Source organism: Anastrepha ludens, chromosome 4 (assembly GCF_028408465.1).
Source record: "Anastrepha ludens isolate Willacy chromosome 4, idAnaLude1.1, whole genome shotgun sequence".
Taxonomy (NCBI): domain Eukaryota; kingdom Metazoa; phylum Arthropoda; class Insecta; order Diptera; family Tephritidae; genus Anastrepha; species Anastrepha ludens.
The window spans coordinates 21,454,232-21,481,512 of record NC_071500.1 but is presented as its reverse complement, the minus strand read 5'-3'; the positions used below and the strand labels follow the sequence as shown (position 1 = coordinate 21,481,512).

At 36.4% G+C, this 27,281-nt stretch overlaps 1 protein-coding gene across 1 annotated transcript in view; it reads left to right on the top strand.

The window, feature by feature from the left end:
* The first annotated feature begins 345 nt into the window (after window positions 1-345).
* Window positions 346-27,281, top strand: part of LOC128860389 (G protein alpha i subunit) — a 49,504-nt gene continuing 22,568 nt past the window's right edge. The window contains exon 1 of the mRNA XM_054097885.1: window positions 346-1,161. Coding sequence (XP_053953860.1) covers window positions 1,041-1,161 — 121 coding nt within the window. The 5' untranslated portion in view covers window positions 346-1,040. The remainder of the gene's footprint in view (window positions 1,162-27,281) is intronic.

Below are 27,281 nucleotides of genomic sequence, written 5' to 3'. Positions count from 1 at the left end.
AAACTAACACTTTTCCACCACATTTTCATAAATCAACGGCACTTTAGCAAAGAACACAACCGAATGTCAACTCCCCACATTCGATATGCATTCCTTGCAAACAAATTTGTTTTGGTCGGTAGTAAATGTTTTTAGACGCAAGACTTAATTAGACAATTAGAAATTTGTTTAATAAAGTATGTTTACTAGTTTTTTTCTAGCAAATCAAACTAATTATCGCCAGATGGAGTGGTGAATACGCTGTGAAACATAAGAACAGTGATGCCAACACTGCACATCGATCGATAGGGTTGATAAGAGTTACTAGCATTGCGAAATTTCCCATAAAATTAGTCAACTTCCAAGGAAATGCTGACTTCAAATCATATTTTGTTTGTAAACTGATAATATGTATAAATTACAATAAATGCCTAGATTTCAATTTAAATAACAGCATAAGTAAAGCCATTTCGTAAATCTCCCTTTCACATATTTCCCCTACTCGCCTCGAAACACATTTTTCACCCTATTGAAATAGCAACACTGGTTTCGATCAGCAGTATGACGCGAGCATTTGATGAAATATTAATTTGGTGTTAAGTGGTCGGATGATTTGTTTTGTGAGACAAGCTAGCGAGTGGTGAATCATAAATTGTGCATTTGCAAATCAGAGCGAATAGTGCAACAAATTCACATGAAAAGTGAAAATCTAAAGCTCAGAAATAGTGAAATATAGCAAAAGGAAAGCTGCTAGATTGGCAGAAGCAGCAAGGAAAGTGGATACGCGCAGACGCGACGACCAAAAAGGAAAGGAAAAGAATCGCGTGCGCCGTGAAAGAGGAGTTGGCGAAAAACTGAACAAAAAATTAAATATTAAAAAAAAAATAAAATAAAATCGACAAGCTTACACGCGAAGGCCTAATTGCAATTAAAATCGGAGACTGTGTTTTGTGAACACTTGGCTGACGTTGTAGTTCAAGCATAAATCATTTATTGGTGGTGATCTCTTTTTGCCGAGTGAAGTGTAAAGTGTCGTGTTAAAGTGCCGCTAACTAGCAAAAATGGGTTGTGCTGTGAGTGCATCGCGCGATAAGGAGGCGGTGGAACGTTCGAAAAGCATCGATCGAGCGCTTCGAATGGATGGCGAACGTGCGGCTACAGAGGTGAAATTACTACTCTTGGGTGCGTCTATTTTTATTTTCCATTAATGTAATTAAATATACCGATTATTAAATTTGTTTCTACAATTTGCGTACTGCTTCTGAACTGGCGCAAAGTGTTTTTATCTGAGTACCAGTGAAATTCAAAATTGCTCATACAAATTCCCAGAAATTTATTGTTTACTATTATATGTGTGTACTTATTTGGGTTCTAGAAACACAAGAAAAAAACCGATGAAAAAGGCATTATTGCCTTATCGGTCGAGGTGGTTTTTTTTTTGTTTTTAATATATTTGCTTATTGTTGCCGCGCATGTAAATTGTGAGGGGCACATTGTTGTATAGCTACGTATTTCCACTTAGCGTATGGGAAAAATTGAAAATTTTGTAGTTGGATGAGAAAGGTGGGTGTGGTGAGAATGTTGAACTCACTTCAGCCGTAGGCGAATTCAGATCTGCCTTGCCGTTTCTTTTTTGTTTGTTTTTGCAGCTTGCGCATGCGCCTGTGTCAAGGTGGATTTAATAAGGTGACAGCATTCACCCAGCTGAATTTTTCGCCGTAGGTATGGCTTACGTCAAAATGATATGCTTTGTTTGTATGTATTGGTATGTTTACATTCGTATGTTTACATTTGCTTGCTGATTTTGACATGATGCTTGCACCAAACGCAACAACAAATACATGTAGGGTTTTACTTATATGTGTTTGCTGTCACCTGTAATAAATTCGCCTTGGCCTGTGTAGTACAGTGAACAAAAATACACACTTTGCAAGTTCAATTGCAAGCGACTTGTGCCGTATTTATGTGTATGTACGAGTATAATATATGTTTTAATTTCCTTACAAATATTACAATACTGAACCAGAAAGGATTTATAGGCCAGCCAGAATGAGTCCATTTCGACACAGCATTTGATTTTGAGATTTAAATTTGTCCAAAAAGCAGAACTTTAATTTAGTATAAAATTTCGTTTTTGTTTCTATTATCAGGCTAGTCATCTCTAGTTGAAGTTTACGTTATCAGATTGTTAGAAAAATGTTTGATTGTTGCCCAACTGCTGCACATGTCTTAGTTACTTACTGACCAAATTGCAATGTAGAGTATACACGCTCCAATAAGATATACAACGCGTTTCCCAACTTTATTATTCTCATATTCGTGGTAGTGAAGATTGAGGGAAAACTTTCCATTACTACCACGATATATTTGGATGGGGGCGCAGGGATAGGGGGCGTGGCACCACCCATCACACCCAATAGAAAGAGCAAGGTCACACCATTATAACGCTGAAAGTCCCAACCTCCTAGGATCGCTATAGAACCCCCAGAAGAAGCTTAAAAATTAGGTTTTTACGACCATATTTGCATCTTATACTGAAATATCGTTAAAGAGAACTGTAAAAAGCAATTGTTAACCCGGCAAGCATTTAAGTTAGATTTTATAATTCATACTATTTATGAAAATATTGTATTATCGAAAAATTTATAAGTGACACTGGCGAAAAATTTATTATTTTTATAATTTTTTTTTTGTTTTTGTAACAAATATGCGCCACAGACGAAAATTAGGACGTTCGATTTTTTATTTCAATTTTTCACTATTTGTAAATATATTTTTGTTTTTGTAACATGTGTACAGGGCAGTCGAGGTAAATCCGGAATGTTGAACTTAAAAACAAAACTATTGGATATTTACTCAAAAATAATTTTATTTGCACTTAACTTTGTATAATGTGAGTACACATATCATAGTTGAAAATTATTCAATGTAACCTCCATCTCGTGCAATTACCTGCTCCACCCGGGGCCTGAAGCGCCCACATGCGCGAGCTACCTCCTCTTTGTCCATTGTGTCATCACTTCCTCGATGGTTGTCTTCAGAGCGTCCTTAGTGTTATGAGGCTTCGCGTTAACTTTTGCTTCAACTGTGCCACACACGTAATAATCAAGAGGATTGCAGTCTGGGCTGAAGGTGGCCAAAAATCTGGTGACCAGTGGTAGGGTAGGTTGTTCTGGAGCCAAGCCTTAGTCTTCTTTGCCTTGTGAGCAGGTGCGGAGTCCTGCTGAAACACAGTCTCTTCCAGCAGCCACGCGGTCCATCCAGGGTTGCGTTTTTTTTTTTGTAGCCAAACACTCAATTATCTCTTTAGGGCTTTTTCCGGCGCGAAGTGACTTTAGTATCGCAGCTCTTCTGTCCTGCTCTCGACTCATCGTTTCACTAGTACTTACTCCGGCACTCCAATGTCAATCGGGAAACAATACACTAAAAATATGTCCCTTTATCAGCGGTTTTCGACTTAACGCTACTGCTCCAGAGCTTTCGAAATGTTTTCCGGATTTACCCCGACGGCCCTGTATCTGTGCATTTCGAAACAAAAAAGCGCCGCAGGGGAAAATTTGGAATAAAAATCATGCGATTTTTGAGTCCAAATTTTGACTATTTTGAAAATAGAGATTTATCGATTCATCGCGCGGTTTTGTATTCCAAATATTCACTTTTTGTGAAAATATTTTTTATCGCGATTTTTTAGTCCAAATTTTCACTATTTTCGGAAATAATGATATACCGAGGGTCAAAGGTTAATTTAACTCTTTAAAAACTACAAAAGTTATATCGAACCTCATTGTCGGTTGACTGAGTTTTTTGGGTTTCACTTTATTCTTTTCTCACTATCGTTCCTTTGACAGTTGTCTCGCACATTTAATTTGCACGGTATTACAAACGTTTAGAACAAAATTTATAATAAACGAATTTTAATAAAACTCGTAGTATTATTGAGTAAAAATATCTTTAAATCATATCTTGAATTAATAAGGAGGGTTTATAAATAAATATTGTTACTTGTCTGTGTTTGTATTTAAGTAAAATAAGAGTCTGTAATAGGGAATGTTGTTCAGGCTTGTGCAGAAATTAAACATATTTAACGTTAAATATTACTATTAATTCTTAATGGTAGCTTTTAAAAAGTACTATAAATCAAAGGGCTGATATAGTGACTACATTTGTGTGTTATAATTTTCAAATTCGATCTACGCACTTAGACATTATAAGTAAATTTATCGTGGTAGCAATGGAAAGCCAACCCCATTCGGAAATGGAATTTGTTCAATAATCATAGTTGAAGAAAATTTTTTTTTATTATTATTATTTTTTTTAATTATTATAATTGTTTTAATTATTATTATTTTTTAATTATTATTATTTTTTAATTATTATTATTTTTTAATTATTATTATATTTTTTTTTAATAATTTTTTTTTGTTCAAATATTTTTTAATTTTTTTGTTTAATTTATTAATTTTTTTTCTAATTTTTTATTTTTATTTTGTTTAAATTTATTTTCTGTGTAAATATCTATAAAGAAAACCGTAAGCCAAGTTGGTTGTACAATCTGCGTATACACGTTCAAACTCCTTGCACCACCGCTAACTCCTCCCCCCAAAAATTACAATACAATAAAAGTTTTTAATTTTCATGCAACCGTTGGGCCAACATGGAAATCGTTTGTATTATTGTACAACCATACTATACATGGCACAACCTTTTGTCCAACCTGCCCAGGTGACTGTGGGCTTGTATAGTTTGGCATATATCACAAAATTTTGAATTTATATTTTTTACTTTATTGAGTCATGCAAGTAATCTGTGGAACAGAGCCTTGTCCACACAAGTTTGACAGTTTTAAGAAGAAAGGTATCAGTGATATTGATATGGGTCCGTAATGTACTTAGGTATAAATACATTTGAAGATGACATTTCACGAAGTGAGGGGCGACAAATTTCTTTTTTCACAAATGTCGTCATAAAACCACTTGCTTAAAATTTTCGAAGCGGCAGCGCTATAGCAAACCTTTAGTGTAAGAAAAAGAAACTAAACTAAGTTATTTGCTTAAAATCATTGATTGTTATTTCATTTAATGGAGCATAATTATTTTATGCTTTTTTTTAAATAAATATCAGTCGATTTGAATTGGCAGCACTACATCGGCTCACTGGCGCCGGCCAAATTAGGAATAGACTTTATTTGACGACGTCGGCAATTGAATTCCTGCACCCCAAATGTAGTGCTGTCGTGTAAGTAATTGTCTTGAAGTATTTGAAAGATGTCATCCTCGTGTGCTGTTATACTTAAACCAAGGCACATTAAACAGGTAGTAGCAGCAGAGCAAAAAAAGAATGTATTGTAAAAATCTATAAACAAAGTTTGAAAGTTTAGAGTAATTTAAACGAAATTTAACAATTTAGAGGCTAAATAAATAGAAAAAATTAAAATTGCAACCCTGCTGCTGCTAGCAGTTTAATGTGTCTTAACTTAAACGTTGCTTGTGCTCGTATAAGCCTAATTTTGTCGATTACTGGAACCCGCAGTGAACAAACAGAAATAAGCTGTTTTCAAATGCTGATAGACGCACAGATTTGTAGTCCATGCGTGGTTTCTTTTACGAAGTTTGCAAAAATCATTTTCTTTCGGTATATTTTTGGATTAACCCGAAAGAGTATTATCGAAACGGAGTAGCCTATCCTATGAACGCAGTTTTCCTAGGCCTTGATGACAGTTTCTGGGTCTATCTTACGATTGCTATGGTCAGTATTCGCCTTAAGGACCTGAATTGTTAGTGGATTATTTGCATAACATCGGCTCTTCATCACAACGTACTTGAGATCGATGGTGGCATGGCGCGCCGTTTTGCTAAAATCAAAGATCGTCCAAGTCCATCTCTTAAATTCCCGCCCCAAAAAAATGGTTTATAATTCCTCCATAATTCTCATTGACTTTAAAAGTCATTGCGTTCCGCGGAGATATGATATGGAAAGCCAATATCTATCTGTCAATATTTTCAGCGGGGAAACAACTGTTATTGTTATCTTAACAAAAATGTATGAAAAAACAAAAAAAATTGTTCGAACCACCCTGCACTTGAAGGTAGTAATTCATAAAACGTGAATTAGGTAATAAACTTTCAATATACGCAAATCTTATTTGCGCGACCGACTGTAGTATAATTTAGGGAGATATATGTATGTAAAGGGTGATCAATTTAGAGGTATTTTAAATTGAAAGTAAACAACGAAGATTCAAATTTATTGGGCAATCTTTATTAATTTTGTATAGAACTATTCATGACCCTTATTTTATAAAGATAATCTCTTTCAAGTGTTTGTCGCACCTGCGCCGTAATTCGGCCATCCGTAAACACCAATTTTGAATGACTCGCTGGAGTACTTCAGTCGAACTTCAGAATAACTTTAGTAATGTTGGCTTCTAATACCCCAATCGAAGCTAGTTTATCCAAGAAGCGTTTAGACTTTACATACACCCTCAAATAAAAGTCGACCTTGGTGGCCAATCCATTGGTCCGAGATGAGAAATAATCAGCTCACCGAAACGACGACGCATAAATTGTAAGTAATTACTTCCGGGCTTTATAGCAAGTAGGAACCAAATGTTGTGGAGATCACGGTCTTCAATTTCCGGCCTCTAAAAGTCATGGCATGTTTATCATGACGCTATAGCATTCACCATTTACTGTGACATTTGCGCTAGCCTCGTCTTTGAAGAAATATGGACCGATGATTCCTCCAGCCCATAGGCCGCATCAAACGGTTGTATTCAATGGATGTAAAGGTTTTTCTTGAATGCTTTGGGATTGCTCTTCAGCCCAATTTTGCTTATTAACGTAGCCATTAAGCCAAAAATGGGCTGAAGTTGACCTGCGCGCTCAGGCCCTCACGAACCCTTTTTTGAGACAATTATACGATTTGTAATCCTTGTTGAGATGTAAGTCTTTCCATGATAAAATGTCAATCCTATTCGGAAAAGTACGCCCAATCTGATGACCATTTGCATAGATATTTTTGAATAACTGTAACAATTAAAAAAATGCTTACTTAAAATGTATTATAATTAATTTTAGATTAATAATAAGCTATACATCGTGTTTTCAAGAATATGATTGAATGAATAAAGGTTGGAACATTAAACTTACGATCTGTTGTGCCTTCTTCTCTTCAATTAACCTAGGACTGAATTGAGTTGGACGGAGCGCATGTACCTCTTTTCCGGCCGTACTAGGTCGAGATGTTTACTTATGTCTTCTCGATATGGCATCGCTCTCGAGAAGCTAGTATATTGCAAGATATGATATGAACTATTAGTGCCGGTACTCTATGTCCGCCAACTCACAGTGATATCGCACGTAGATTGAGAAACTTGGCGGACTTCAATAATTTTGTCGATAAATGGTGATATGAAAAATATGAAAAAATTATAAAAAAAACAGATTAAGAAAAATATACTGACTTGTAGTCTCGTGGTATTTTAAGGCATTGCTGCTATCAACGAGCTGTCAGTGTTCATATTTCTTATCATCAAGTAAATTTTTAATTATCAACGCCCCTTAAATTATCTACAGCCGTTTTATTATTTAATAAAATGCCACGTAAATCACGCATATTTATAAACAATATGATACTTAAGCGGGGGAAAAAGAGTAAAAAGCAATTAGAGTAGATAGATCATGTCAGAGGTCACACTGATAAAATACGATCAGTCTGCTGACATTCTGCTTCAAACTTTCACATAACGCTCCCTACAGAATGAAGGCTATTTCTGCCGCAGTTTGCAATATTATTGATCCCAGTCGGCCTACATTTGTCCATACGAAGCATAGATCAGGTCAAGGTGGATTTATTAAGGTGACAGCATTCACCCAGCTGAATTTTTCGCCGTAGGTATGGCTTACGTCAAAATGATATGCTTTGTTTGTATGTATTGGTATGTTTACATTCGTATGTTTACATTTGCTTGCTGATTTTGACGTGATGCTTGGCCCAAACGCAACAACAAATACATGTAGGGTTTTACTTATACGTGTTTGCTGTCACCTGTAATAAATTCGCCTTGGATCAGGTTGATGCATTCACTTTAACAGCTGTTGTAACAGCATTAGCTTTCCCCATAAATGTTTGGTGCCGAAGTGCCAGTCCTTGACCGGATATAAATTCGGGTCGTTTCGGTAACGTTGAACCGAATGTCGTGGGAAGTTCATACATATGTATTGTTAAGAGTAAAATATAAAAACGTATGGATGTCGTTTTCACAACGGACCCATTTCGTGGTCTAAGTGGCAGCGTTGTCTCAATGTGCGATGCGGCTGCCAAACCTAAAACCAATGTATGTCGTTCAGCCTCATTGCCTACAATTGCATACACAGGTGTTACTCAACTGTTTTTAATACTAAAGAAGGACGAATCTAAAATATAATTTAAATTACTTCACTGTACTTATAATTATGCAGCTGTTTGCTTGCTTTTTTTTTTTTGGCTGCTCAATTTCACCACGCAATTGCCTATTCACCTGTTGGTTGCTATATACTCGTACACACATTTGTAACAATGGTCAACTTTGATCTCAAGTGTGTTGATGATCAAATATGTATAAAAGCAGCAGCTGGTTGTTTCTTAACATACAATGCGCTATTAAAAAATGTTCACACACTTAAAACATACATACACATAAATTTGGTTTTGTATTTGGCTACACTGTTGAGGGGGACAATAAAAGCAGCGACTTACTGCAGTTTGTTCAATTACCTAATAGAAATGTTTGGCTAATTTTGTTTATTGAAATTTAAATATTTCCGTTTAGTATTCAAAACCTTTTGAAATTAGTAAATAACAAAAAAATACTGCAGACTTTCCAATTAAATTTACGCGGGTATATCGATTCGAAAAAAAAAATACAATAGTAATTTTGTTTTTTCTTTTTTTTTGTTCATAGTGTTTTTATTGCATCAGCTGTTTTCGATTTATCTATCACTTGGCAAGTTGCGCATCAAACAAAACTCTTTTGTTGTATATATTTTAATAATGGCAGTACTGAATTATGTCTATGGCAACGAATAATATAATATCCCTATATATACTGCAGGGACTCACAGCAGCCAAAAAAAAATATTAAAATATAAAATATATATTATGGTATTTCCATTACAGAAAAAAATTTAAAATATATTTTTTATTGTTAAATAACATGTTTTATTTAATAACAAAAAATATTTCTTCATAAGAATGATATTGCAAATTAAAATAATTCAGTTACAGTTTTAAGGTCACAGCTGAAATGGTGCACTAAATTAAAAGTATTCAAAAAACATTAACTCATTAATCTTTCGAGTTCATGATTACGGCTAATACTTAGTGGGGTATCCCTTTTGATTCAGATCAGCTTTTAATCGGGAATTCATAGATTCTACAAGTTTGCTGTATAATCGGAACTAATTTTATTCCATTCTTGCTGTAGTACCCGTTTCAGATCAGAAGCATTAGAAATATTGTGGTGTTTTATTTTATTTTCCACCACTGACCACAAATTCTCCATAACGTTGAGATGTGGGCTCTGTGCAGGTGTCTGTACTACATGTGGGCAGTTCCAGATAAGCCAAGTTTTTGCAATACCAGACGTACATATGTACATATATGTACTGGGAAGCACTGAATTAGGAAAGTGCTTACTTACTAAGCTCTTTAAACACTCGCTTAGAAAAGTAGAAATATTAAAAATATAGAATGAATTCTGCCTGTTTAATTTCTGATTTTATTTTTTATAAACGATTTTTTATACTTTTAGAAGTATTGTACTATTGCGCCGAGCATATGTAAAAATGATGCTAATAAACAATTTTAATTTGATAATTTAACTTGTTTTGAGAAGCTTTTTACAGTATAAACACTATTCCCTCTCCATAAGGTCTGCAAGCATTGTGCGCTTCAATCGTCTTCGAGAAGCTTTCGTATGAACAATTTTTTCGTTAAGCGACCAGAGAAATGGTGATGTATGAATTTTGTATATTGACAAATTTTAAACGTCTATAAGAAAAGCCAACAGCATCATTAGGATTTGGAAGAAACTCTCCGAGCCGTTTGATAGAGTGACAGTGACTCTTTCATTCGATTTCCCCAATCTGATGTTGGTGAAAATAATCCAAGCTACAGAACTAAATCTATCATGCCCCTCTTTAGCCTACAAGAGCGTGCATTATAACAACCGTAAAAAATCAATTTGCCTGCTCTAATTGGGGAAAAAGCAAGGCGGATGGGACCTGAAGAAATGGGAAATTAAGCATCTTCTGTCATCAAACAGTCATATGTTTATGAAGTGCTACTGACGTGACAGTCCTTAGCCCGATATGAAAATCCGAAACGTTCTAATAACGTAGAATCGATCGTCGTGGGAATTTTTCTTTTTGTTTGCTCGTATGTTAGATGTATGAATGTTACTAGTAATATTTAGGAAATAGGAAGAGACTTCGTTTACCTGGCATTAACACTAGTAAGATGTCAGATCGAAATGCTTATGCGGTTAATATTACTAACTTTATTGCATTTATGTAAGCTATTTTTTTACTACGTATATTTGCTTCAGACCGGAATTGAAAACCGCTCAAATAATATTAGATAAATATAATATATTATAAAAAATTAAAATATTAATATCTACGAAATTTAGAAAAAAAAATCCTAATATCATCTTGCGCTTCTACAATTTATTGCAACACTGTGTGCGCATGTTATAGTTGCAACCAAGTCTCACTTGTTTGGGCCTTTGTACAAACTACAAAAGTTGAATCTACAAGATAAACAACGACAATTAACTATTTCATTGCCAACAACCGAATAGAAAACAATACAAATTTTTATATTTTTATTTACAAAATATTTGCCAACGTACACTTGCATGTTAAGGGGGAATAAAGGAGAAAGGGGAAATGTTGATGGTACTCGCAATACTACTCGTTGATATACGATGAGCTCAGTGTTGAGCAGCACAGATGTAGTGCATTGGAATACATGCATGCATACATACATACACCCATGTATACGCATTCTACTATTTTATTTTCCTTTTTTTTAAGCCGCTAAAATTTCCCCTAAGAATGCCTTAAGCGTGACTCAAAAACTCATTTAATAACTATCAAAAAGGAGGCAACCTCCATCGCTTTCGTCTTTTCTCGATTGTTGTTGCCCTGATAAATCTTAAGTAAATGTTGGCGGAATTTTTGTGAAGCTTTTTGTTGTTTTATGGGATAATGAATTATGCAGTTTCCAGTGAAGGTGTTACCATGACAAACTTTTGATCTTGTTAGAGATAAGAATCTTCGCTTTAATTTCATTGACCCCGAAACTTCAAGAGGTTAGATAGTGAGTGAAGTAGCAGTAAGTTTAATTATTACTACTCTCGTGTGCACGTACAATTCAAACTGAACAATGGAAAGCTTTAAAACAAATACATCTGGAATTTGCCATGAATGTAGTTATGTATGTATGCACTACTAAGTAAAAAGCTAATTTATGTATTCAACAGTAAGAAATAGAGATAGGAAATACAATAAATAAATCGGTGTAAATATGTAGCCGGTGAGGAAATCGCAATACGATAAGTAAGAAAGCACATCAGTTGCTGTAGCCTAAATACATTAAATGTACGTAGAGCATATAAAAGGGTTTTCCAATAAGAGGTGTTATTTTGATATTCAAACAAAAATGCTATTTTTTAATATAAATGATCGGATGTTTATTTCATTATAAAGGGGAAGGTATACCGTTAATAGTGGAAATGGCCACCACGACCACGCTTAAAGGGCAATATCCTTTTCGAGTAATTTTCCATAACCGAATTGCAAAGTGGCTGCCCTATGTCCTCGATAGCCTTACGAAATCCATCTTTGAAGTCTTAAACCGACCCTGAGCTGTTGCCATAGACCATCTCTTTCACGTGGCTCCAAAGAAAAAAGTCACAAGGTGTTAAATCACAAGATATCGGTGGCCAATTGTGATCACCTCTTTGAGAGATAACACGGTCCGGAAACTTTTCCCGTAAAAGATCAATGGTTTCGTTGCTTGTGTGACACGTAGCGACGTCTTGTTGAAAATAAACGTTGTCCAGATCGATAGCGCAATTCATTCATTCATAACACCTGTTATTGGAAAACCCTTTAGTACATTTTATGGAAGCAAATCTTGACTGTTCACTACAGAGTCAATATATTGTATATTAAGGGAGTTACTTAAAATATTGAGAATATCTTTTAGTTGGTTGCAAATAAAAGCCAGAGCTTGGAAAGCATTTCCGCGATATTTTAACTGGTTAGGCAATTTAAGTTACAGCTTAGTATTGGTATATGGGAGTTTTTAATCTGACTAAGATATCTGATTGTTTGGCTAGAAAGGGTCCTGCTCCAAGCTTTTTAGACAAGCAATGGCGGTGGTATCGCGACTGGTACTGAATGTGGACACCATATGTACATGGCAACCACATTTTCCCTACTTGTCTTGAAAAAAAAAGGCACGACGGGACATTTTTTAGTTCGTTGGCCCAGCCTTTGGGGGGTTAGATATGAATCTTATATAAAACATGAAGTGAGACACTACCATTTGAACCCTCTAAAAGTAAGTTCACATATTCAATGATTATCAATAACTCAAGAAAAACTAATCTCCCGTTCACATACGGCGAATTAGCTGCAAAATTGGCAATCATCCGTCGAGACTGTTTTGAATGGGTTTACTTCATAGAAATTGGTTTGGTGGAATATTTTAGTGTCTTTGGTTTTTTAATTATTATTAACGATATGAAGAAAACGCAAAGCGAAGCAATTAGCAATTTAATTGCAAAATTTGCAGCTAGTAATAGCCATTTGGAGGAAATCCGTAAACGGCGTCAACTGAGGTTGCAAAAAATTATGGCAGCAATACGCAAGCGAAATTCGATATTACATTTCATAATAAGCAATAACAGGCCAAAGCGTCTATGGACAAACGATTTTTTCTGTAATGTGAATGCATAATTAATAATATCTAACAAAAATTTTAATAGAAGTATGTCTAGAAACCTCGCTTTTTGCCAGCATCTATTTTATTTAGTTTTTAAATTGACGTTTCTCCTTTCATTCGTACTAATAATTACCGATAACAGAGAAAACACAGGGTTGACCGAAAGACGTATTTTAAGGGGTTCCGGTGGTCTTTAGCACGAAAATTTAGGGTATTTTCAGGATTTTTTTTTTACAATAACAAAAACAAAAACGATGTTTAGATTTTTTAAGCTTTTTATTAACCTTCTTTTTCATACAAAAATGAAAAAAAAAACAATTTTAATTTTAATAATTTTAAAAATGTTGCTGAAGTTGACCCTCCCGAAAAATTGGACCTGGATGGTGTTATCCATTTTGGCTCTTCTATTTATCTGAAAATTTCACTAAATGGCGAGTTTTTGAATTTGACACTCTAAAAATCGGGGTTTTTCAGTTTTTTAATCAAAAAAACAAAAAAAAAAACGAAGTAATTGATATAATAATATGATTCTAGATTAAAATTCCAGACAATTTTGTTGAATAGTTTTTTTTTTTTTTACAACAATAGGCCGAAAAAATTAGTTTTGAGATAATTGAGTTTAAAGTTTTGATAGTGGCCGCATGACAAATCTGACTCTACCTGCTAAAACGGCTGTAGAATCGGGAATACTGGGAATATCCTACCAAAAATGTGACAGTATATTCTTAAAAGCCTATAGTTATTCGGGATTACCGACGCAGTTAATTCTGATTAAAATTGTAGTGTGACAGATGGTTGTTACGCGGATTAGTGAACAGCTGATTTGCTTATTGGATAGTTATGTCAGTAAAGGATAGACCGCAGGCAACAAGTACGGGTATTAGTTGCCCTGGTACCAAAAAAAATATATATATTTATATACAAAAAACAAAAACAAAACGACAAAAACAATTAAGTAATTTCGGACGTATTAGTGCAAACTAGCATTGCTTGCAGTCTTTTTTGTTCTAATCTTTAAATATTCCTTTATTTTTCATTCACAATAAATATTAACTGCAATTCCTCGCAATGTTAGAATTAAGTCTAATTACCAATCCGCTTTAATTGCACTTAATTCCTGATATAATTCCGAATTAAGTCTAGACTATTGCTCAACACTCAATTGCTCATTTTATAACAACTGTCAAATTTGATTGAATGCATTCATTCAATTTGCCGTCTCGCGATCGGCAGTTTCATTGAAACTGGCCATTGAAAGCAATCAAAAATTTATTATCGAGCTATTTCTTGTTTATTGCTTTTTCGGTTGGTTTTTCATCGCATTCAACCAGTGCGGCAACAAAAAATGGCCGTGTTCCAGTGGTCAAAAAGCGGGATCCGCAAACTCTTTTACACGCAAATGCAACAACAACGATGTGATCCTGATAAAGATCTGGTTCCATTTATGATCTGTTCGTTTCACTTTGTTTTTCATTAGTTTGGCAGCACAGCATTTTGTAATTGGTAGCACTGACAAGTGATTGCATACATAAATGAAGATTGAAGATGAAGTTATATGAAGTAAATTATAAATTATAAAAATCAGAGATAAATTTCATGTTCAGTAAGGTTTTTGAAGCGATTAGCTAGAAGCTTAGAAGACGAAATATCGTTTCTTTGAAAATATGTTTTCTTTATAGGTCCTTCATCTTCAATGCTGTCATCTTCCGAACTGCAAATGTGCTCTACAAATCACCCACATATAAATATTTTAACGATCCAAGTCTGTATTAGTAATTCCAAGTTTCTCTGAAGTAATCAGCAGTATAACTGATCATTGATTAATAGGCAGCCACGCTAGAAGGTTAGGACTCCCGTACTATGATTTCTGTAGAAGCTATTTTAACACAGAAGAAGAGGAAATAGTCGAGGCACCTTTTATTGTGAATGTGAAAGCTTAGCTATAAAGAGGCTCCGCACTCTTGATACGGCATTTTTAACTGATGTAGCGGACATAGCGCATCTAAAACTAACGAAGCTTTGCTCGTTTATTAAAGTTACCAAATGGGTTGAAAAGGGATCCATAGTGTAACGATAAGTTCCAGTGGTATCACAATGCACCTACGACAAGTCTAAGTGTGTCATTGCGGCAGCCACCCTATCCACCTACCTACCTACCTAATCTTTAGTCTGAATCTTGTTTTGGGCATCTCGAATGAATTTTCGGCAACAATGCTTGTGGAAGCATGTAACAAATTGTTTATGTTTTTCGTCTTCTTCGTACTACCAAGTTTATATCCGTGGCGCAAACACCCATAAAAATTACCCTATCGTTCCAGCGGGAATTGAGCTGGATAACCCAAGGAAACACGCAAATTACTTTAGATAAAATAAATGATGGTTTCTTTATATGCAATGCGGCTGTAATTGTTGACTTCTTAGTCCATTCCATTTATTGGATTGGACTTAAATAGGTCGGGTAGTTTTTTTTGTTAATCACCTACAATTTAACCGCCTTCACTCAATTTGATCCTGACAACGACGCTATTTGATGGAGGTTAACGTTTTTGTTTTTTTGGAAATAGTCTTATTTATTTAATTTGTAGTCTTCATAATCAACACTACAATCTTTGTCTCTGACAGACTCGTCACAACACATAAATTGAAGTTAAATGGAAATGCGCCACACTAGCATATCAACCAATTTACCTACACGTATGTACATACATAAGTACGCTACGATGTTGTGGCCGCAGTTGTGGGTAAGGACGCCGATAGCAAAGTGCTAACGCCGCACTAATTTTTCACCACATAAAGAGTAGCAAAATTCATTTAAATTACACGCTGCACAAAGTTTCATCTTCTTTTTTTATATACATTTTTTACGCCATTTTCATTTGCTGTTTAATACTTACCATACATGCATACAGATGTACATCCATGTTCGGGTATCTCCCACACTAGTAGTATTTGCATTGTTTCGGGTCTTATAAAGGGGAAAAAATGAAGCGCTGTAGTTTAATTTAACATTTATGCATACATATGTATGTTTGTGTGTGCACGTAAGTGCTATTTATGCTGTTCGCTCGATGTTACAGTAGCCGCAAACGCTTCCCACTGCACAAAAAATCATTCACTCGGTAGATTTTCGCGGCGACCGTTGCCGTTGAACTTCATTTTTAACGGCCTTAAAAAAGGGGGATTATCAATTCCACACAAAATTTATATTATTTATCAGCAATATTATAATATTTCACTTTTTTCTAAATTTTTGCAGCTTTACATAAATATTTAAGGTTATTAAGATGCTCAGCTGGTTAGAGGGTTCGGCCAAGATTTACTTAACTAATTTCGTTCATGGATTAGATTAGGTTCGATTAACAGATAGCAAATGATATTACTAAACATAAAACATTTTTGGCAGAAAAAACTTTACGAATTCATAGTGTTTGCAACAATTTGCCCTACTTAAGTGGTAAAAATAATTTTATGTTGTTTACAGTGTAACCTCTCCTAAAGGGCACCTCCCTTTAGCAGACATTTTTTTCTATACCAAAGTTATACTATACTATATCGGAAGAAGTAACGCTCTTTTGAGTAGACACCTCCTCTCTTGAACAGACAAAAGCTGACCGACCGTGATTGTCGGCCCAAGAGAGGTTTCGCTGTATATGCTAAATAATTTTTGGAACCTATTGAAAAAGCTATGGTCGAGAATTATTATTATTATCATCATTATCATTCATAGCATCACAGCTCGTTGTGAGTCTTAGTTTCCTCCAAAATTCCTGTCCATGCTTCTCGGTCCATAGCCAGACCACGATAGTTGGTCACTCCTATGCTTCTGAGGTCGTCCTCAACATCGTCTAACCATCGTTACCGCTGCCGTCTTCTTCGCTTTTCATCAAGCATGCGCGCATCTAGAACTTTGCGAGGGATTCTTTCATCTAGAATTCTGCAAACGTGCCCTGGACATCGGATGCGCTGCAATTTGTCAAACCGCACAACGTTTTCGCGTTGCAGGAATTCCTCTATCTCGCTGTTATATCTCATGCGATAAACCCCATGTTCTTCTCGTACTGGACTCGGTATTCTTCTTAGTATTCTTATTATTATAACTAGAAGTTTTATTCGAAATAAATTTAGTTTTTTTTTTCTTTACAGCGCAGCAATATTTAATTTGTTCTCCCATTACGCGGGCGATTGGCTTTATTGCCAAATAGGGTTTAAATTTCACTATATAAGACGTGTGTGGCTACATTGAAATATTTTTTTGTTTTGTTTTTGTAACCGTTATATTAAATTTTCATGTTTGGGTTCGCTTGCTCATAGCTGTAGTTTCTATATATTAGCCTCAATTTAGTTAAGTTTTCGCAATTGTTGCATCAGGAAGTCACTTTGTGTTATTTTTTTAGTTTTCTGTTTTCTGTTTTGTGTGTGTGTATGTGTGTGCGGGAATCTCAAATTCCGTTACGCTTAATGGTGACTTTCTGCACCACCGTTGAATAAATATACGTTATTTAGGGTGGCCGCTTGTTAGTTGAGGTTAGTTAAAATTAAATTTATGTATGTAGGTCTCCCAGTAAATGTCGGTTGAGTGCCAATTTAATATTAAAAATAATAATAGATTGTAGAAAGTGCATATGTGTGTATGGGGGTGTGTAATACAAAAAGTTAGTCGATAAGCGATAACTTATAAAATCTTTATTCATTCTTCCTAATCTGTTTCGTAACGATGTTTAAAATCCGAATGGGCACTTAAATTTAAGGAGCAACCAGAAGTTGCATGGATTTATAAACATTGTTTTGCAACATAACCTAGTAACCGAAGACGTAATTGTTGACTTGAAACTAGGGTGTATTCTTCTTCTTCTTAACTGGCGCGATAACCGCTTACGCGATTTTGGCCGAGCTTAACAAAGCGTGCCAGTCGTTTCTTTCTCGTGCTAACCGGCGCCAATTGGGCACACCAAGTGAAGCCAAGTCCTTCTCCACCTGATATTTCCAACGCAGAGGAGGTTTCCTCTTCCTCTACTACCACCAGCTAGTACCGCGTCGAATACTTTCAAAGCCGGAGCGTTTGTATCCATTCGGACGACATGACCCAGCCAACGTAGCCGCTGGATCTTTATTCGCTGCGCTATGTCTATGTCGTCGTAAAACTCTAGGGAGTATTATCTGCATAAAAAACATCGATTGTATTGATGTTAGGATGATAGAATACAAGATCAGGCCATCCAAAGCAAAATTGTGACGGTAACTTGGGCTGTGCGGAATTGTGCCCGGTCATTTCAAACATACTGTGAAAAAAGTACCGGGAATTGTTCAATAAAACGCAAAATAATTCTTTGATCATCGAAATTTATTTGGCCCCCTTCAAAATAGGCTCCATTCGAAGCAATTCACATATGCCTACGATTAGTCAAGTCATCAAAGCACCTTTTAAACGCGTTTGAAGAGATCTTCTTCAGCTCTTTCAGCGAATTCTCCTTAATGGCCTCTATCGACTCAAGACGGCGCCCGCAGAGTGGCAATTTTAGTTTTGGAAAAGGAAAAAGTCACAGGGGGGCTAAATCCGGTGAATACGGTGGTTGTTCGATGATATTTGTCGAGTTTGAGGTCATAAAAGTGTTCACAATATGAGCCTTGTGAGACGATGCGTTATTATGGTGCAAGATCCATGAGTTTTCTTTCCACAAATTGGGCCGTTTCCTACGCACCTTCTCTCTCAAACATCGCATAACTTCCAAATAATATTCTTTATTTACCGTAGAACCATTTGGAACGAATTGCGAGTGCACAACACCATGATCCAGACCACAATCTAAGAAAACGAGTAGAATGACTTTCACTTTGACCGACTTTGACGTGGTTTTTTGGGTTTCGGCTCATGTGGATAGCGTCATTCAGCCGCCTGTTGATTGATTTGCATGTCAAACTCATATACCCATGTCTCATCACCTGTTATGATGCGCTGGATTGACGTTGCGTCCGAATTCACTTGCTCAAGCATTTCTTCAGCCACCTTCTTCCAATGAATATTTTGAAAAAAATTCAACTGTCCTGGAACGAGTCTAGCAGCCACACTTCTCAGGCCCAATTGATGGCGTAAAATGTGGCGAATTGATTCGTAAAACACGCTAAGGTCACGAGCTAGCTCCCTCAAACATAAATGATGGTTTTCCAGCACCATTTCCTTGACTTTGTCGACGTTTTCATCCATCGTTTTTTTGAACAATTCCCGATATTTTTTTGTCAGAATGTACATTCTTACGCTCTTCCAATCAGTCGTTATTTAGACGTCAACGTAGTAACATAAGCGATGGCTGCTTTGATTTTTTCGTATATCATCAACACAATATCAGTCTCTCCGCTATCATAACCCCTGTTTTATCAGGAAATCAGCTTGGTTCCTTCAATTACGCTAAGCGCCGATATGTTGACCACACCTTTGCATTCTATAATGATAAAAACAATGGATTTTGCGTGCCAGTCGTTTCTTTCTCGTGCTAACTGGCGCCAATTGGACACTCCAAGTGAAGCCAAATCCTTCTTCATCTGATCTTTCAAACGCAGAGGAGGGCTTCTTCTTCCTCTGCTACCACCAGCTGATACTGCATAGAATACTTGCAAAGCCGAAGAGTTTGTATCCATTCGAACGACATACTATAACCCAGATAACACAGCCGCTGAATCTATATTCGCTGCGCTATATCTATCTATGCTAAAAAACCATAAATATGTAAAAAAAAAAAAAAAAAAAAAAAAAATAATTTAAAATAGTTCTAAAATGTAATCATGTAAAGTGAAACTTGTATTGTATTATTGTATATTATTTAATTGCTATTATTTCGTTTATTTACATTTTATCGCTTTTGACACTGGCCATTAAGCGATGTATATAAATCCTGACCAAATTGTTAAACAACATACTTAATGTCAAAGGACAGATGTATAAAATAAATGGGAAAAAAAAAAAAAAAAAATATCTATGTCGTCTTAAAGCTCATACCCCGCGTCGGTCCATCGCCTACCATACTCAGCGTCGCTAACGTGGAAAGGTCCAAAAATCCTTCGCAGAATCTTTCTTTCAAACACTCCAAGTGTTGTTGTCATCGTTTAAGCTTCTGCGCCATACGATAGGACGGGCATTATGAGAGCCTCGTAGAGTGTAAGTTTTGTTCGTCGAGAGAGGACTTTACTACTCAATTGCCTGCTTAGTCCAAAGTAACACTTGTTGGCAAGACAGATTCTACGTTGGATTTCAAGGCTGACATTCTTATCAATTTTAATGCTTCATCAATGCCCAGTATGTAATTTAATATGGAATTTTTAATCGATTTTTTTTTAATTTAAACGCCGTTGAGTTTGAAATATTTTGTTTCGAGAGTCCCTATTACTCTTCACATGACTGTTTATATTTCCCAGCTAAAAAATATTTAATGTAATTCATATCTCTAAATCATAGCGAGATCTCGAAAAATGTTATGTATTAACCGCTTTTGCTTTTTCAAGTCAATTTCCACAGAATCCCTTATCAATTCAAGTCGCCACGGAAGTAGTATTGCACAGCTCCCAATAAATTGAACGCAAACCGAGATACAGTGGCTACATTTGAGCTCAAGCACTTCACAAAAAATTTTACTTACTTAACTGATTACATATCTACGTAGGTATTTTGATTTGATAAATTTATTACAAAGATACTGAAAAAAGTAGCCGGTACACGTACGCGCAAGCATTTCAGAATACTTATTTGCTGAGCTGAGTTGGCTTAGCCAGTAAGTGAAATCAAATCAAAAGAAGAGGAAAATAAATATTGATAAGAAGTATGTACGTGTTTTTATACGTATGCGGGGCGGTGAAGTGGGGGAAAAATGCAGTATTGATAAGTTTCAATAATTGCATGGTTTACCTTTCTTTTTTTATAAAAGCAAAAATGCTCTGAAAAAGAAAAAAACCACGCGTCCATTAACCCTTTGTCTACCGGCGATGTAGTTCAATATTCTTCTTTTTTTTTTTAAAATAACACAAGTCGGCAATGTTTTGTCCTATAAAAGTGTAGTGTCATTTCCGAAGTAATTTTTTGCGTCGAATCCGAATCCGGGGTTTAAATTGCTCTATCACGTCAGGATTTTGAGATATCCTAACCTAAAAGTGCAAAAAACGCTGTTTTTGCCCATTTTTGAGGTTATGTAGCTACGAAGATTTTGATCTTCAAAAAAAAAATAGATGTGGTATTTTAAATAATAAGTCTTCCTCTTTTAAATGCCGTTGAGTTTGCTTAAATATCTTTATTTTTCACTGAGATATCGCATTTTGAAGTTTCCATGTTTGTGAATTTTTCGATATTCGAAAATCCATTGAGATAACATGAGACGTGATACGGTCGATTACATAGTCGCACAAAAAACAAATATGGAGACTTCAAAATGCGATATCTCAGTGAAAAATTAAGATATTTAAGCAAACTCAACGGCATTTAAAAGAGGAAGACTTATTATTTAAAATACCACATCTATTTTTTTTTTGAAGATCAAAATCTTCGTAGCTACATAACCTCAAAAATGGGCAAAAACAGCGTTTTTTGCACTTTTAGGTTAGGATATCTCAAAATCCTGACGTGATAGAGCAATTTAAACCCCGGATTCGGATTCTACGCAAAAAATTACTTCGGAAATGACACTACACTTTTATAGGACATTCCGAACTCATTCTTTTGCAGACCTGTGTAATTTGTAAAGCTAATAAAATTTTTCTGGAGGGAACTACCATACGGATGGTAGGTAATGCCATTTTTTTTTTCTTTGGCGATAGAGAAGGGGTTAGATTAGGTTAGGTTGAAGCGGTTGTCCACTGTGGGACGCACTCTGGCTCATAGTCCATTGCGAGGACAATGGCATAGAAGGTGCGAGAAGTACTCCGTTATAACTGAAATCAGAAATCGGCTTAGCATAAAATATATTCGCTTAGCATTGAGAGTCGGTCACAATTGTCGAGCGTTTCTTCATGTGGTTTCATTTCGCCATCTCTCATTCGCTGCTTTTACAATTTTCTCAAAGATAAGTAGCTTGATGGGGTTCAATAAGTAGCCGTGTTAGAAATGAAGACACCATTTTTTTTTTCTTTATTTTCCAAAAAACAAATTTTATTTTTCAACGTAATCCCCTTTTATAAAGATACACTTCTCCCAACGCTCCAGCCATTTTTTTAAACCAAATTTTTTTACTCGCAAGCCATTTCTTCATGTTAGGAAAAACGAAAAAGTCTGAGGGAGCCAGGTCGAGTGAACACGGGGCGTGCGTCAGCAATTCATAATGCAATTCATGCTGATTGGCGGCGACAACTCCGGATGAATGTGCTGGTGCGTTATCGTGGTGAAACAGTGCCTTCTTTTTCGTTAAATGCGGCCATGTCTCCTTCAATTTTTTGTGAAAGCGATCCCATTTAACTCACTGTAGTATTGCTCAGTGATCATTCTTCGTTTTTCTAGAAGATCCATGACGATGACGCCGTTCGCGTCCCAAATATCGTCGCCATAACCTTTTCGGCCGATGGGACTGTTTTCGCCTTCTTTGGAGCAGATTCACCGGGGGAAATCCATTGTTTTGTTGTTTAGTTTCTGCTGTGTAATGATGAATCCAGGTTTCATCAACGGTGACAACTCGACGAATGATTTACTCGGTAAGTAACCACGTCTGCCGGACGTCCTGGTCACTCCTCTTCAAAAACGTATGTTCGCCAACGTTTAAATTCGTTGAACTAGTATCTAACAGTGTTAATAGATGTCGAAGCGTGTCCATAGAAAGCATCCAACTTTGCTTTTATCTCCCCGCATTTTTCCCATCCGAAAACAAAAAGCGAATTACCGAACGATACTTATCTTTTACCATCTTAGCTAACTTGCAGGTTGTCAACTGCTTTGTGAGAGATTTCCTGACCGCCTGGCTATCCGTGAAAAAAAAGATATCATCTCCATGTATCTCCTTGTCTTCGAGTTTTGAGCCATCTGTGCATACATGGATGGATTCGTCCTGTCATCCCTTCAGGGTAGGAAGGTTGTGAACGTTGTAATGACAAGTGTAGGCGCGTCTGCATAGTCTATCAGAACAGATGCGAATCTTTTAACCTTATCAACTCTTTTAATATTCACTTCCTTCTCAATGCCATTCCACCATTACAATACCACTGAAGAGAATTGGTCTATCCACCGCTGTGTAGAGCCAATGTATCATTCTGGCTTTGTCGCCGCCATAGCTTTGCGTACTCTATCTACGACCGTGAGCCCTCAATTTAGCTTCCTATTGAGTACAAGGCTTTCTATTTATCCCTTTCTGCTTATCTAAAGGGGTTTTCTCCCAAGAATATTTGTTTAAGAGCAAGCGTTTTTTACCTCTTGTCTAACAGTATCGGTTCCTTTTTGCCGGATTTACTTCTAGTCCTCGACTTTTATACCAAAGTTATATGAAATTTTCTTACCTCCCACCTTTTCAAGTTCCGGAAGAAGATTATTGACTGTCAGGTTCCACAGAGAGTTTATCCTACCCCTAATCGGAAATCGGACAAAGGGTTAAATGGAAGAAAATTATTTGGCATTAAAGTGAGTACGTCAGCAGGTGAACTAAACCAAACCACCAGACCATTTTCTATGGGCGAAGCAGTGCACTCTGCCCAGCATGTGGAGAGGAGGATGAGACGGCGTACCACTTTCTGCGCGCCTGCGCGGCCTTCGTTCGAATCAGGCTTGAGGTCTTTGGCTTCCACGTTGGCTCCTTGGCACCACAAGATCTACTCAGATTTCACGGAGGTCGGATAGATTTAAAGAAAATTACCGTGAATACGAGTGCAGCACAATGAGTAATGGACAATGGACTTAATGTTGTCTGAGTACTGTACTTTCTAGTCTGTCCCGACACCAAAACAAAACCAAAAATGTTATATGTGGCGTTGGCATTTCTAAAAATTTTGTAGGTATACTATTTTGTATGTTGTACTCGTTATTTTAATCTGCATATTTTTATTTGTTTACTTACTATTATTGTTTTCCACTATTTGGTCTCAGAAAGCTGAAGCAATATGTTTACACATTGGCGACGCGCCGCCAAAGATATCAATGTCTCGCCACCGGTGTAATATGCACACAATCAGCCTGATGTCGTCACAACCCAACAAGACTGCCTTCGCTGGAAACCAAAATTACTCATACTTAAAATTTAGATTACCACAACTTGTTTATAAATAGCGCTTTTTGTAGTCACGCAGCCAGAATGAGCCAATGACGTATTATAAAAAAATCATAATATATTATTTATTTTTAAATGCGATAAATCTTCAGAGAAACCAATGCATAATAGCCCTGCAGCCAGATCCCAGCATTCGCTATTGCTAAGCCACTAAAAATCTGCAAAATTCCAAGCGCTAAGCGATTTTTCTCAAATGCAATTATTGCTTCTTCATCGCCAACTTCCAAGGCAAATTCTAGTTACTATCAATTCACCACTTCTCTACTGTGAAAGCAACAACAGTTTAGGAGTGGCAGTCCAAAAACCGGAAGTCCTGTTAAGAATATTGCTGCTATAGTGCGAAGTGTTGCTCAACAACCTTCAACATCGAGATCTCGTCTGTTTGGCGGATTTTACCTGTAGACGTGCTCATGGTGGACAATTAAATGATGTCATTTTTCACATATAATTGCTAAAAGCTGCATTTGTAATAAAAACAATGAAACCTGAAAGAGTATAAATCTTAACATGTTTTATTTATTAGTTTAAAACAACATCTAGGCGCGTCTACTGAAATACCCTTTTCTTGACGTATGCATGTGAACTAGACATCATCACTCAAAACAATTTCTTTTGTTAAGTATGTACTAAAAGCTGGATTCTCTACATTCATCTAATACCTGTCTAGTGAATAAAACAAAAAATTTCATTCAATCTAACATTGCATATGATTTGACAGCACTGCCTTATTTCCGTTTTGACAAACAGTTATTTAATTTCATTGTTTTTGATCTGGAAGTCTTTTTCTATTCTCGAAAAAACTAGTTTCTTGAAATTTTGTTCACCCACCATTGAATTGTCGACTTATTCGGAAAAGTATACATATATTATATAATTGACGCTTACACCCGTTTTGGGTGCTTGGACGAGCTCCTCCTCCTATTTGCGGTGTGCGTCTTGATGTTGTTCCACAAATATAGGAACCTATAGTTTTAAGCAGATTCCGAACGGTAGATATTTTTTATGAGTACATTTTCATGGCAGATATACAGTCGTAGGATTGCCATTGCTTGCCGAATGGTGACCGCTATTAGCAAAATCTCCTCATAAAAAAGAGGTGTCATAAAACTGTAGATCCCTCCTCTCGTGAATCAACATCAAGATGTACAGGATTCGGCACTCGAAGTGTAACCAATTAAAAAGGCCATACACTTTGTTTGGAAAATTACTTTTATTCAACTCAAAGTAAAAAATATGTGAAAATAATACAAAATTAAGAATAAATTTACTTTTGCTCGAAATGACCACCTTTTGCTTTGACTCTGGACTTGAGACGGTCCAGAAACGAATTGCAAGTTACCCGAATGTGATTTTCAGGTATTTTGGCCAACTCGCGGGCAATGACATTTTTCAGCGCCTCGAGACTGGTGAATCGGACCTTCCTCTCCAAAATGGCCCAAAGAGAGTAATCCATCGGATTCGCGTCTGATGAATTTGAGAGCCAATGTGTGGATGTTATGAAGTTCGGAACGTTTTTTTTTAGTCATTCTTGGTTCACTCGAGCTTTGAGAGACGGTGCCGAGTCCTGTTGAAACGTCCATGGTCTGCTACAAAAATGTTTGTCTGCCCACGATGCAAACGATTGGAGAGCGCCTATCTGCGGTTACAGCGGCCCAAACCATTACTTGTGGCGGGTGCTGCCTCCTGGTGGCCAACCGATGACTCAAACGGTCGGCCAAATAAACCCTATCGTTTTGTGAGTTTACGAATTGCTCAATTTCAAAAATTTTCTCGTGAGAAAACACAATGCTCGGAAATTGACCACTTTCGGCCAAGCGAAGTTCCTATTTCGCTCTCTCAAGCTGCCTTATTGCTGCTTTGGCGTGAGATCATGCGCCTTTTGGATATTGTAAGGCTTAACTTTCAGATCATTTTTCAGTATGCGGCGGATGCTATGGTCAGATATTTTCAGTTGTTTCGCCATTTGATTGGTACTTCGTCGGGGATTTCGCTCAAGTCGCTTCTTCACTTTTTGAACCATTTCACGTGACATTGCAGTCTTTTGATGACCACCTCCATGACGTTTAGCGATGCTACCAGTATCATTGTAACGAGTTATAGTGCGATAAACAAAAACTTTATTTACTTTGAAGTGCTCGAGCTCACGAACAGCCGCTGGTTGTGATTTTCCAGCCAAATATAATGCAATCACACTATTACGTTTGAAATCCATTACTCATTCTCTTTTTTCGCGTTTGCTCTCGGCAAAATGCTTCCGCGCGCTTTCAAACAATACTCTGGACTGTCATTTAGCCAACTAACAGACAGCTGGTGCCCGTGTATTAATTTTGCGCCACCTTGTATATAAAGACATATGTATCTGAGGAAGATCTTTTGAATACGCTCTATTCTATCAATGGGAAATTTTGAGGTCTCCAAATAAATGCAGTATTTTCCGGCTTGGGCCGAACGAAAAATGAGTAAGGCAGTGTAAGGATCTGAGAAATTGGAACTATTTGACGCAAAAAACCTAGAGGCGTGTACGATTTAGATACGCCAAAAGCCATCTGGTACTATCAGTTTTTGCACAACACTTCGTGTTGCTCTGCACAACAAACGATTTCTGAAAACCACGAGTAGATTTATAGACACTGGCTGAAGTACCAGTCGTAAAGAATGGCTCTTAGCTTACGGTTTATGAACATTTTAGATGGCATGTGTCAAGACCAGCAGTGCTCAGTTGCAAAATAAAAATATCATCCCTCGCATGCGTACTTGTGCTGCTAGTAAAAGTAATCCATTATTTAAGTAGAACTCGGCTGATTTCCTGATTAGAGGTGAAGGTAAATGCTTTCCTTTCTAAGTACAAATGTTTTGTGTTCGCATATTTTATCAGTTTTAAATGTTAGCGCGAAAGAGAGGCAGAAATTATTTAATAGATTATTTCCCGCCAGCTATCAAGAGATGACGCAGGAATACCTAAGTAATTATGATGAATATTAATTATAAAATTCTGAAAGTAATTTATGAATGTTAACTCAAAAATGTTAACAACTAAAAATTATCCTATCTAAGACAAATATACATACAATACACACACATACATAA